Source organism: Elgaria multicarinata, chromosome 9 (assembly GCF_023053635.1).
Source record: "Elgaria multicarinata webbii isolate HBS135686 ecotype San Diego chromosome 9, rElgMul1.1.pri, whole genome shotgun sequence".
Taxonomy (NCBI): Eukaryota; Metazoa; Chordata; class Lepidosauria; order Squamata; family Anguidae; genus Elgaria; species Elgaria multicarinata.
In genome coordinates this window covers 53,706,131-53,720,094 of record NC_086179.1, presented here as the reverse complement: position 1 = coordinate 53,720,094, position 13,964 = coordinate 53,706,131, and the positions used below count along the sequence as shown (strand labels likewise).

At 40.8% G+C, this 13,964-nt stretch overlaps 1 protein-coding gene across 2 annotated transcripts in view; it reads left to right on the top strand.

Annotated features, from left to right (window-relative positions):
* The first annotated feature begins 1,265 nt into the window (after positions 1-1,265).
* Positions 1,266-13,964, top strand: part of TPH2 (tryptophan hydroxylase 2) — a 76,388-nt gene continuing 63,689 nt past the window's right edge. Inside the window, exons 1-5 of one of the 2 annotated variants that reach the window (XM_063134761.1) lie at positions 1,266-1,370; positions 7,189-7,341; positions 9,505-9,688; positions 9,795-9,895; positions 13,189-13,256. In XM_063134761.1, the coding sequence (XP_062990831.1) occupies positions 1,266-1,370; positions 7,189-7,341; positions 9,505-9,688; positions 9,795-9,895; positions 13,189-13,256 (611 nt within the window). Of the gene's footprint in view, positions 1,371-4,829; positions 4,846-7,188; positions 7,342-9,504; positions 9,689-9,794; positions 9,896-13,188; positions 13,257-13,964 lie in introns of those variants that run through there. The other variant, XM_063134762.1, reaches the window with a different exon arrangement.

The window sequence follows — 13,964 nt, the reverse complement described above, 5'->3', positions numbered from 1 at the left end:
TCTATTTATGTGGGTTAAATGCATTGAATATGTACATCTAAGCCCTGTTTAAACAAACAAAGCAGGGTGCCCAAGCCCCTTGGTTTGTGGAGCCAACAGATCTGGGTGTAGCTGAAGAGTGTATCCTGCATGCTAAGGTAGAGAAACAATAAAAACAACACCTGAGTTTTCTTTAATAGGAATTTTATGTTCCATTAAAAGCATTACCTGGAAAGCATTTATTCAATGTATCTCTCATGTGCGCATGAGTATACACACACTATATAGAACTATTTGCTAAACCTTCATACATTAGATTACATACAACAGTTAATATTTTCATTTTCAGATGGCCTAATTCTATTCCACTAAGAAGTAAATGGCTGCCATTGGTCTAATATTAAAAGATGATTAACGTTGACATTCCTCCAAATTCTTTTTTATAAAGTGCCAGTTTTCTTATTAATGTATTTTGAAGTATCACTTGAAGCAAGAGCATGACAAGCTGAGTTTTAATGGCAGCGAAGACACATGGTGTACAACATCAGTAAAACTTTATCCCCAGGGACCACATGAAATTTGACAAGTGAGTAGGTGAAGGAGGGAAGGGCAGAATATACTAATGGGCAGGACGAGAATACAACTGAAAAGCAACACATATGGTATGCGTTGCTTTTCACTCCTTTTCTAAAATGATAGATAACCTCTACTCTGGCAATGATTGATCTGAATGATGCGTTGCTTGTTTGCTGAAGCACTAGAGACGGAATCAGGCTGCCCTGCTTGCTTTAGCTGTCACACTCCGGTAATAAAAAGTTACCCAAATTTTGACTGACTGATTTGTTGGTCCATGCTGCTCTGGTGCCAACCATGGTCCTCTGATCTCTTTTAAACAAAGGCCCTGTCAGCTATCATTAAAGATGCCTTTTAAAAATATATAGCCAATTTGCTAAAGGTTGTCAGTTTGTCACAAAACCTTATCAGTCAGAAGAAGGGCAGGATCGGGATGACTAATTAATTGAATGCATTTGGAAGTCAGCAAGAACTGTGTGTGTAGAAAGAAATGTGTTTCCCTGCCACCATGGGGCGTTAAAAGTGCCGGCTTTCGTGAGGCTGCCCTAATCAGCCTTCCATCAGTTCTTGCCTAGGCATATAAAAATCAACACGGGGAGGGGAGGCACTTCGATTGCTCCTTGTTCAGCACCAGTGTGGTGAACAGCTCTCTGCAGGCAGCCCTGAAGCCGGTTTCTGCTTGCTTTGAAGAGAGAAAACTAACACAGGCCACCATGCAGCCCGCAATGATGATGTTCTCTAGCAAATACTGGGCCAGACGGGGCCTTTCTTTGGATTCAGCTGTGCCCCAGGAACATCCGCTACATGGCAACATCACTGTAAGTATCGGGCTGTGTCAGTCCACAATGAACAAATCATACACTTAAGAGGGCTTCAGGCTTTTCCACAAACTTTTTGGAACTCTTTCCAGAGGGTAGCAATTTTAATCTATCACAGCAAAAGCAATTAAAGGCTAACTACTTTTAAAAAAAAAAGCTTTTGTGGAATATAGTCCACTTCATCAGATGCATAGGATGTTGTGGAGAGTTTCAGGTTTTTCATTTAGTACATTGTGTGTGAGTTGTAAACAGAAGTCAGAAAAAAATTCAGTGCAGAAAAATTTAATAATTCAATGCAATCACATTATTAACAGTGGTCATTTACAGTGCCACTGTTTGCTGACAAAGCATCCTAGCACTAGTCCACAAAATCTTATGCCTGAATAAATGTGTCAGTTTTTAAGATTCTTTATTCTTGAAACAGGCACTTGTATGCAGGCTTTTTCTTTAAACAGGTTTGCGTGCTCAGAAAAAGTTGATGATGGGTTCATTTGTCAACCCCCACCCCACCCCTTCCTGCAACAGAACTGTCTCTGCCCAAATAATCAAGGAAAGGTTTCATTGGGAACATAAGTCTTTGGTGGTGGTGGTGGGGTTGTTCAGATCTCTCTCGCATACATTTCTCTGTTCTTTCCCTTTAATTCTGCTGTGAATGTGCTTAGGTGTTGAATTTAATCTGCTTTGGAACCAAAAGCTTGCTTTCTCTGCCTTGGGATTTGCAGTGTCTAGTTGGTGATTTTTAAAAGTGTGACTTTTCTAGCCTCTTATAGCAGCCTAAGGCTGTGATCCTAAGCACATGTACTTGGAAGTAAGCTCATTTGAATTAATGAGACTGTTGTCCTAGTAGGTCTGTGATAGGGTTGAGATGTAAGATGTTTTTTCAAAGCCAATCAAAACCATAGGAATTTAAAGAGTGAAAATCATTGCAGTTGTCATGCATGGCATCTGTTGGCCATCACTACCGATGTCATTTTAAAGCAAAGTAGACTTCTGCAGTATTTAAAACTATGAAAATAACGTATCTTCCTTAGTTGTACGTTCAATGGTAATCAAATGTGTTATGAAACGAGCCTTTCCTTGTACTTACATTTTTAAAATAATGACAAAGCGATGATGGAGAGGAGGAAATTATCAACAGCAAGAACAAACATGCCAATAAGTGTAGCTAACATATACAGCATGACGTACAAGATGTCAAAAAATTAAATCTAACAGAATTATATTTGGAATTCTGAATGTTCTATACCTTTCTAGAGAGAGAATAACTTGCAAGTTAAGAAAGCTATATCTGCTGCTATCTGATTTTTAAGATATTGAGCTACAGCCAGATTTAGGAACATGCAATTGGGCTAGTGGAAGTGGAATTCCCCACCACATTCTGTTGTGATTCTTTCCTGCCCCCCACCAATAAGAGAAAATAAAGACGTCTGCTGTATAATCTACACAGCTTTATTCAACAAACATCTCTTCTCACCTGAAGGGTGTGTGAATGCGAGGAGCTATGCTCTAAGCTTAATTTGACTAACAAGCTAAGCTTTCAATTTAAGCGGAACTGATCCCAACATTCTAACAGACACTTTTTGTCAGGGAAGATCTTTCTTATTAGAATGTAAGCCTATGTGGCAGGGTGTTGCTCTTTTTTTCTTTTACTATGTACAGCACCATGTACATTGATGGTACTATATAAATGCTTCTTCTTCTTGAGAAATCTCTCATGAGCTGCTTCCTCCAATCGCTTCTCATCTCTGACCTCTTGACCCTGTAGCAGACTTTGGGATGCATAATTAGATGCAGCTTCTTTGGATGGGTACACAGCGTGTACAAGCCACAAAATAGAAAAATGTATGACTGTAATATATTCTAACATACAAGGAAGTTGCATATAACATGTTACCATCAATTGCTGTTTAGGGAATTCGTCATGGTTGATGTGCCCCTAAATACCCTTTGATTAAGTGTTTTGTCTTGTTTGCTTTCATTCTTTGATTATCCTTGCAATTTTCTAACAATTAGCAATTGTAAAGAGTGGCTTTTAGTAAGGTTTTTTGTTCTTTTAAAAAAAAATCTACTTCACAAATAGTTGCCTCATACAATTATGGGAATTCATTGACCTTAATAGAAACAGCCTATTGAGTGCCCTCAAGTTAAATGATGTTGAGTGCCCCTATCAACTTGCAATGAAGAGTGTTAATTCAGACATATTATCTCTTCACAGTGTAAGAGTAGATAGACATTGAAAAACTTATAGGTATGCAAGCATGCTGCTTCAAGTGAGGATAGAAGGGATAGAGATGGGAGTAAGATAGGAGATAGATGACAGGCAGCAGATGAAACTGTGAGGAATAAAGGGGAGGAAGGAGTGGAAGAAGAGAAGGGAGAAGATGTAATCCGGGCCTAATCTACACCTGCCATTTATCACAGGGTGGTCATGAGGTCATCCCTGCGCATCCAGGGGTGAACCAAGGATGAGCACTCAGTTCTCCTGGGATAGCTGGGACTGCTCCCCCTACTGCTGTCTCGGGACCATCCCGAGCTCCACGGGCAGGGCAGCGTGATTCTCCCTCCCAGGGTCCTCCCTCTTTCCCATGAGTAGCAGAGCTCAGGAAATGGGCATGGAGCTGTGTGTGGGGAGTCTGTGTGCATCAGGGGAGAGCATATTCATCATCTTTGGGATGTGTGTGTGTTTTTTAAAAATCTCACTTTCACACAGGATCGCACCCGCACAATTGCGCAAAAGTCTCTTTTCTTCTCCTTCTTTGAAAATGTCACTCTGGAATGTCCCTCTTTACTTCCAGGAACACTCACTGGCTTGTGGCCCTTGAGGGACGATCCCGGAAGTGGAAAACTCCGTGATCGTCCCTCCCCACTCCCCAAAGGGCTGCAGATGTAGATGAGCCCCAGGACTGTTTCAAACATTGCTCAGTAGAAAACCCAAGTTTACCCCTGAGCATTCTTTAGGCATGGAGCCTCAAGCAGTCCCAGCTCCCTAACAAGGTTATCCACATGATATTCATATTTGCAAATACCTTAGTGTTATCCATTATTATTATTTTAAAAAAACATTTTTAGGGTTACACCTACAGATATAGGCTCACTTACCTATCTATCTATCTAGAACAGCCTTTCCCAATCTGGGGCCCTCTAGATAAACTAGACTACAATTCCCATCATTCCCAGGCAGCATGGAATGATGGGAGTTGCAATCCACTACATCTGGAGGGCACTAGATTGGGGCAGGCGGCAATAGACCCATTTCAACTGAGCATGTCTTAAACGGTCCTGCTGGTTGACAACCTTTGCCCGGGGGGAAATAGGGTGTGTGTGACCCTGGCAGTTTTCCTAGACCCCTCAGACGTTTTTGATATCAGTTATCAAAATGGATCAATTGTACAGAAGAGAATGGGTGGCACTGCTTTGTGGTGCTTCCACTCTTTGCTCACTAGGAGATTCCAGAACAGGATGCTGGAAGATCGGCGTCTGTCTATGAGGAACATTTCCAGTGGGAGAATAGATTCTTGCAGTGCATCTCCCATGCTACTTAATATTTGCATGAAAACACTGGGATACTAGGTTGCCTAGTTTTGTTTTTATTTATAATCATTTACTATTGCATTTATATCCCACTTTTTTTCCTCTTAAGGAACCCAAGGCAGCATGCATAATCCTCCTCCTCTCCAACTTATCCTCACAACCCTGTGAGGTAGGTTGGGCTGAGAGTCTGTGACCAGCCCAAAGTCACACAGTGGGTTTCCATGGCCAAGTGGGGACTAGAACCCAGATCTCCTGACTCTCAGTCCAACACTTTAGCCACTACACCACAGTGTTTATAAATAGGGCTCAGTTTTGAGGGTAGATGTTGAAGTAGATGTTGCAGTGTCTTGCTTGACTCGCTGCCTGAAGTCTGTGCTGAAAAGATAGAGTTGTTCATGGTGGGTATCACACACTGCCCACAAAATAAGTTGGCTGCTTAGGGGTGTTTCTGCATCCAGATCTCCTAGAACCATGGCTTGAGTCTGGGTCACGTGTCCCTGCCCATTCTTTGAGGCCTTGCATTGTAAGATTGTAGATTTATGTGGGCAGGGCCTGCATGTTTTATTTCTTGCACAGTGTCTAGAAGTCAGGCATTTTATAAGTATAAAATAAATAGCTGAAATGAATCCTTGTTCTGCATACCATTTCCATTACATTCTACAGGTAATCATCTTCCCTACAATGTTCCCACATTTAGGGAATTTCCTTCCAATTAATATTTGCCAGCTTTGGATGTTTGGGCCCTTCAGGCATAACATGAAGATCCTTTTGCTAGACAGGCTCTTAATAATTTTGTAGCTGTAAATGTCACCATCTCCGTCTCCGTTTTGTTTTCACAGTTAATTAATAAATATCGAGCAAGTTTTAAGGTACCATGCTGTTTGGCTCCCTGGTATACTTGGGGGATATATTCGATTTTCCTGCTTTAGACTAGTAACACTGAAAGCAAATTGAACAATTCATCCATGTGACCAAGCAATTACTCCATTAAAATTCAGACTTAATTGTGTTTTTAATCAAAGTGGGTCCCTGTGAAAGGGCATTCAGTGTTTACGACTTTGTTGTCAACGATTTTGCATTATTTTGATGTGTTTATTTTTTTCAAGCCACTATGGGTCTGTCTTCCAAGTATTACCCCTACAGAACGATAGCCCAATTCAGCAAGTGTAATCTGTGAATAGATTGCTGGATTGGGTCCTGCAAGCGGAGAATGAGGTTTAAAAATCTGCACACATTCACAAATGAGTGAATGGTCGGTAAAGACAAGTATTTGACAAAAGTGAACATTTCCCCTGTATCTCTGCAAAGGAAGGTGACAGACATACTGTATGTCTATGAAATAATTTGGTATTTAACCTCTTGCACCTTCCATCTTCCTTGTGATTTCAAAAGAACATCCTATCATAAATCTATAAGGCAGGATTGATTAACATGGAAACTTCTGAGAGGAAGGCAAAATCCATTTAGCTTGCCTATTTCAGGGTTAATTTTCACAGCCCACTATGATAAGCCACCCTAGTCAAATAATTTTTTGATTCTCTAAGATCTAAGGAGCAAGACCCTTCATAACGCCAAAGGAGCCACAATTGAAGCACAATAACAGCTAGTCTTTAATTTGATTTATCAAAGTTTATGCCATTTCCCCTTTTGACCTTAGCAGCCAAGAGGTACACAAGGCTGCTACGTAGCCGGACTATCAATTGATTTCCAACTTCCACCCAGCCCCACAAAAACCCACTGGCAGGAGAAATGCAGCACCAAGCCTAAATGCAAAAATGTTTCGAAGGGAGAGCCGGGATTGAAAGTGTAATATATATGTGTAATATATTCTCTTGCCACTACCTGATATACAAAGGCCAGTGATATGACAATTTGGCACGTGATGTTCTTCTGTGTGTGACTCGCATTGGAATTTATAAAGCAGAACCCAGAAACCATAATCATTCTGCAAAACTGGGAAAGTTTCCTTTTTTAGTGGCAGAAGACCCAAGATGCACAGCATGGGTTTTATATATAAAAAGTATAATAACCGAAGTTGTAACTGTGTGATGATACATTCTGTGATGCTCTTTTCTTGATCTTCTTTAGAATACTCATTCATGTCTGCTGGTAACCTATAATTCTTCTTCTGAATATGCCTTTCAAAAGGGGGAAAAACACCACTCTACTCTTGAAGGAGATGCCTAAATGCTAAAATCAAACAAGAATAGTCTGCCTGAAAGGAAAGTTTAATGTTTTTTTGAGGAGTACATAGAAATCCTTGTATTCTGTATCTATTTTCTTTCAGCTAAACAGAACCAATTCTGGTAAAAATGATGATAAAAAGGGTAATAAAGGTGCAGGCAAGAATGAATCAACATCAGAAGGCGGCAAGACGGCTGTAGTATTTTCTTTGAAAAATGAAGTTGGTGGCTTGGTAAAAGCTCTCAGACTTTTCCAGGTAAAAAAACTTCATTTGTGTGTGTGTAATAATCACCGATTGATTGGGAAAAGACCCTTTGTGGATTGATAGCTGTTAAGCTGAATCTTGATCCAGACAAGATGGAGGTAATGTTGTTTGGGGGTTCCAGTCATCTGAAGCTAGGCATTAAGCTGTTCTGGATGGAGCTGAACTCCCTCTGAAAGACTGTGGACTTCACCACACTAGGCTCTTAATCCCGCAATTTACTAGGGCATCTGTTTCCGGATTCTTTGCAGGATAGATTGTATCCTTTACACAGTTCTGGGCACCACACTTCAAGAAGGATGCAGACAAGCTGGAGGGTGTTCAGAGGAGGGCATCGAGGATGATCAGGTTTCTGGAATCAAAGCCCTATGAGCAGAAACTGAAAGAACTGGGCATGTTTAGCCTTGAGAAGAGAAGGCTGAGGGGAGACATGATAGCACTCTTCAAGTACTGGAAAGGTTGTCACACAGAGGAGGGCCAGGATCTCTTCTTGTTCATCCCAGAATGCAGAACACGGAATAATGGGCTCAAGTTACAGGAAGCCAGATTCTGGCTGGACATCAGGGAAAACTTCTGGATTGTTAGAGCAGTATGACAATGAACCAATTACCTAGGGAAGTAGTGGGCTCTCCCACACTAGAGGCATTTAAGATGCAGCTGGACAGCTGTCATACATCCTTTAATGTGGATTCCTGCATTGAGCAGGGGTTGGAATCGCCCCTTCCAGCTCTACTATTCTATGATTCTATGAATCACCACAGACCTTCAGCATATTTTTAACTCATCCAACCTCTCTCTAATCCAGACCCTATCTCATGAGTTCCCTATCTCTATCCTATCTCATCTGACCCACACAACATAGCACAGTTTATATAATGTACACACTTCATCTTCACTCACTCAGTCATCACCACATATGCAAATCCACCATTCTTCCAGTCACTCATCTCATTCTCCCCCTCATCATAAAATACAGAGATATAACAGAAGTACATAATCGTAATCATAGACTTAGAACACACTATCATACTTACAGATTCCATATATACAGACATGTAACATCACAATGATCCATGAAAGCTTCTCCAAAATTTGGCCCTGGATATGTTTTCCTGGATACATTATCTCATATTTTTTCAGAACCTGGATAATATTTGGAACGGTGTTGTTAGCTTGCGCATTAATATTGTGGAGAAATGATGGATTCCTGTGTGTAGCATCTGTGTGAGGTAGGGGGAAATGGACAGGATTCTCAGCTACTACCTTTTCAGAAAGCTTAGCTACAGACCTTTCCTGTATTCCTTTCTTGCCTAGGAGTTCGATGCTAGAGGGCTTGGTTGAAGCCCCACAGGATGTAACATGTCTCTTAACTGGACCTGAAAGTGTTTCCTCCCCTGTCAGCCACGGATGTTTGAGAGCAAGCTGCAAACTTCTCTTACTTTGACTTGGAATTGCCCATGGAATACCACATTTTCCAAAAATGTGTGTCCCATTATACTCCTGATGACATCACTGAGAGCCTGGTGGTGCCTGAAAATGCCTCCAACCCTCATGAGCCACCTCCTGCTTCTCTTATAGGGCTCTCATGTGCCTTGGCTCATCATGAGCATTTGGCCAGTAACAGCAGGTTACCCATGCAGAGGGCTACAGTATATTCCCCATTGCCATCACTGGCGCATGGTGGAAGACTCCTTGGTTTTTGGAAGCGGGCGTTGTGGCCCACAGAAGAATCTGTTTCTGTATATATTTCTTAGTTAGATTAAAAATAGATTGAAATAAATGTTACTATTCTATTTTCAAGCTGTTTTATTTCTTGGCCATTAATTGCTTATAAATTTGGCATTAAAGTATGTGTGTGTGTGTATTACAATGAACAACTGTTTTATACAAAATTGCCATGGTAAATCATTTTTAATTTTCCTAAGATATTTATAGTTCTCATACTAGATGTCTAATGAAATGGAGTGATGAATACATTCATAATTTTACAGTAGGACTAACAATAACAAATAATTATTACAGCTCAGGGTTTATTTTAACATAAATGCCTTCAAATGCATATTATTAAACGATGTCCTATTAAGATGCAGCGACTAAACCACCAGTGTTCCAAATGAATTAAGTGTATCTGTGAGCTGATCTTTTTTCTGTCCGCAGGAGAAGCATGTGAGTATGGTTCACATTGAATCGAGAAAATCCAAGAGAAGGAGTTCAGAGGTAGAAATTTTTGTGGACTGCGACTGCAGCAAGAAAGAATTCAATGAGCTCATCCAGTTGTTAAAGTATGAAACGAACATTGTAACTCTGAATCCACCAGAAAACATTTGGACTGATGAGGAAGGCAAGATTGCATATTTCTTTCTTTCGCTCTCTTTCATTTTATTTTGAAATTAGCAAAGAGAAGCAGTGAGAATCTGATACCTCCAATCACTCTGTGTTTTCTCCAGAGCTTGACTGTGTTCCTTGGTTCCCCAGGAAGATTGCTGAATTAGACAAATGTTCCCAAAGAGTTCTAATGTATGGCTCCGAACTGGATGCAGATCACCCTGTAAGTGTTCAGGAAATGTCAGTGGACGTTGGTCAATAAATAGCTGTGACAATCAGATTGATCTGGTTTGCATAATAACGAGAAGGCACCATGGGTGAATTACCCCGCAGGATTTCTTGTTGTGGCACTAGTTACCATTTTGAATATTTGAGCCATGGTGTGTGCTGTAGCTTATCATAAAGTGTGAACCTGTGAAGGTGAGTTGTTGGGATGGTTGACAAGCCACTCAGAACTGATGGCCTGTTTTAAGGTTGCAGGTGGCTTGTCAGGAACGCCAACAACCCACCCTCACTGGTTTTGCAAATAATAATAAGCTATGACATGCTGTGGCTCAAATATTCAAAATGGCAGCAGCTGCTGCAACAAGAAGTCTTGCAGGAAATTCGCCCACAGATGCTTCTTGTTTTGTGCACACCAAGTCATTATAAAGAACCTAGCAATTTATGTAAAAACAAGTAACTAGGGGTGCTTCCAGATGAGGTTTTTATCAGGCAATTTCCCTGCTTCATTCACAGAATTTTAGTGAGGGTCCAGATGATGTTGTCTTCTTCAACTTGTAACCCTCCCATGTTTTTCCATCGCTTGTTCCATCATTTTCCTTTCCACAAAAAAATCTGTTAAGGAAGAGAAGATAGAATAGTTACACAATGCCTTTTTATTGGTAGTGCTAGGAGATCTCTGTTAGGAAGCACTGGAGAACTGTTGGTTGCAGGTGCTATCAATGATAATGATGATGTCACATCAGTCACAGGCATCACATCAAAAAACTATACAGAAAACCTTCAGAAACTGGGCCTACATCTACACCGACATCCAGAAAACAGTCATATTTAAAACATGATCAATAGTCAGGAAATTTCTGAACCAGTAAAGACAGCATGACTTGGCAAAGCCCATTAGGTCTATCTAGAAAAACCACAAGCGAGAAAAAGGAGATAGTAATAGTAGTAATAATAAAAATAATACTAGACATAAATAGTTGTTATGCTCCTGGCAAGACTCGTTTCTGTGTTACAAGCTACTACCAGGAAAGTTTGGGGAATGTATTTCACATCAAGGTGTACATGGGCTTAAGTGATTTTGTAGGTTTCATCTTCTGCTTAAGATTGGGGAAGGGAACCTGTGGCCTGCCAGAAGGTTCTGCACTATGCCCCCCATCATCCCTGACCATTGGCCATGCTGGCTGGGCTCATGGGAGCTGGAGTCCAATAACATTTGGAGAGCCATGGATCTCCAGGTGTTAAGCTTCCCCTGGCTTGAAAGATGCATTGGACAATTTCGGAGAGGTCGCTTCCATCCCCCACCCTATGTGGGAGACTTGCTCTTCTAAACTGCTTGAATACCTATAATCATGCACACTCCTCTGAGTTCCCTTAAAAGAATATAGATATTAAATGAATATTCCTCGCGGTGTGGGAGGAGAAAGAAGACGGCATTTGAAAAGCTGCTCAGACTCAGGGAGATAATTATGAAGTAGAAATCACAGTATACTTCAAGCTCAGCAGGAATGCAGCTGGCGCATAGGTTCCTTGTGATTTTTCCTCTGTTTTTAATACAGCTGCACTGTTTCAGCTCATATTTCACACTCTGTGAAGGCCCACGTGCTGTCGAAAACCATGAATCCAAAGCGAGGGAAATTAACCTCTTTGAAACCATTTGTCTTGCCTTCATTTGCCAGGTTTGGCCTCTGCATTTGCTTAAACTTGGAGATCTTTAGCTGAGGTAGGCAACCTGGTGCCCTCCATATATTTTGGACTGCAACTCACATCAGCCCCAGCAGCATAGCAAATGGTAATTGTTTTTACCACAAGGCAGATAACCAAGATTATTTCGTTTAGAACAAAAATTCTAGCGAAGTCAAGGTGCAGCTCAACATTTTCTTTTCTTTTGAGCCTTGAGGTACAAAGTAGAGCTCAGGGCTGGGCAGGGTATTGAGTATACTGTCCATTTTGACTTGCTGTCTTCAATTAAGACTCCCTTCATACTATTGTACCTTGAGGATAATTAACTTGAGGCAAAATTGTATCGAAGATAGTCACAGATACATTGTCTTAAGGAGAGGTGCACCTTTTCTTTTCTTTTTTCCAGCACAAACAGTTTGTTTATATTACCTTGCATTACGGTTATATTTCATCCTTTGAAGGCCCCTCAGGATGTTCCAGTTGCTCTTTGAGAATGACTTGATGGCTGCTTCCATTCATACAGCATAAGGAATATATCAAAGAAATGAAGGTTTATATTTCTTTTTGTCTCTCTCTTCGAAATTTGTAGAAGAGAGAGGGAGGGAGGCCAGGCTACATCAGCTACTTGCCTGTTATAGCTGGAATCTCTCCACCCTGTATGGAGGGCCATCTACCATCACACAGGGCCATCTACCACCAACTGCCTTGTGGGAAGGATTGCAGGAGAGAGAGGGGGAGGCAGGGAGGCAAGCAAAGAATACCTCAGAGGTTGCTCCAGATGCTCTCTTCCCCAACAGGGCCACACGACTGCCAACTCCCTTGTGGGAAGCCCTTATGGCTTGTTCCATGTTGATACTGTTTATTGCGGGTTTTAAAAATATTTATTTGGATGTTACTTGTAAGCCACTTTGGATGGCTTTGTATCTTGAATACAGAATAGAAAATAGGATATAAATAACTGAAATAAATACATAGTAAATAAAATGAAATGTATCAGGAGTCCTCAGTCCCATGTAATTTCATGCATCAGTTGAATTGTTTTGGTTGTCACTTATGTTTGAGTTGCTTTATGGGGTGTTAGTGTTTTAATGGATAATTGTTCTTAGCTGTTTTAAATTGTGTTTGTTGAAAAATGCTTGGAGTCTTTTTTGAGAAAGTGTCTAAGAAGGCATTATTATTATTATTATTATTATTATTATTATTATTGTTTTATTCCTTTTGCAGTGGGTATGTAGGAATTGTAGGTGTAGGCCAGATGGATCAGTATCCTGAAATCTGACATTGCGACTAAGTCCTAAAGATTCTTGCTATTTGAAAGGCCAGATGTATTAGAAACTATGTTTTTCAGACTTTGGAGCCATAGTTGCAAGCTCCTGGCTGCTGATTAGTTCCATTCACGCAGCTGCCTGGGGTAACTGGCTGGAAACCGTCCATCTTAGTCAAGGCTTGTTCTTTTTCCAAACACACGTATCATTGTGTTTGCTAACAGCTCCATGGGTGGTATGAATTAGAATATTAATAGGCATTTTAAAACACTTTGATTTCTTCAAACGTTCCTTCTGCTGTGTTTATTTCTCTTTGTTATAAATTAATTATTTTCATTTGCTTTAGGGATTTAAGGACAACGTCTATCGACAGAGAAGAAAATATTTTGTAGATATTGCCATGAGTTATAAATAGTGAGTACTGATTTATTTTTATTTTTTAAAAAAATATATACATGGAATTGCTACTGATTGAAAAGGAATGCATGATCTGCTTGTCCTCAGCAGTGTGCTTTGCAATAGGCAGATGCTAGCTATTATACTGTGACCATTTACACAACCGAATTGGTATGGTGAACATGTGAGTTTAGCTTAAATGGGTTGAATGGTGGAATGTAGGAAGCTGCCTGACATGGAGTCAAGTCTTTGGTCCATTTAGTCTACAGCCAGGATGGGTAACATGCAGCCTTACAGATGTTGTTGAACTGCAACTTCCATCGTCCCTCACTATTGGCTATGCAGACCATGGATCAAGGGAGTTGTGGTTTGATAACATCTGGAGGACCCATCCCTTGCCTATACAGATGGTGGGTGGGTGAAATTTATACAGGTTTCAGCCAGGAGTCTTTCCCACACTTGTCTGGAGATGTTAAGGCAGGGGATGTCAATTCCCAGCCTGCAATCCAAATCTGATCCACCTGAAGTCCCAATCTAGCCCTTTGGAGGTTCTCAAATGGCCTCATCCCCTTCCGTTGCCCCACCTTTTGCTTCCGTTACCAATCATTTCCTGCTTTTGCAGTGTTTTCCTCCATTCTAAAGAAGTCGACATGCTCCTCTTAAACCTTAGTTACTGAGGATCAAGCTTTATGCATATGACTGCAAGTGCTCAGCAAACAGATTTTG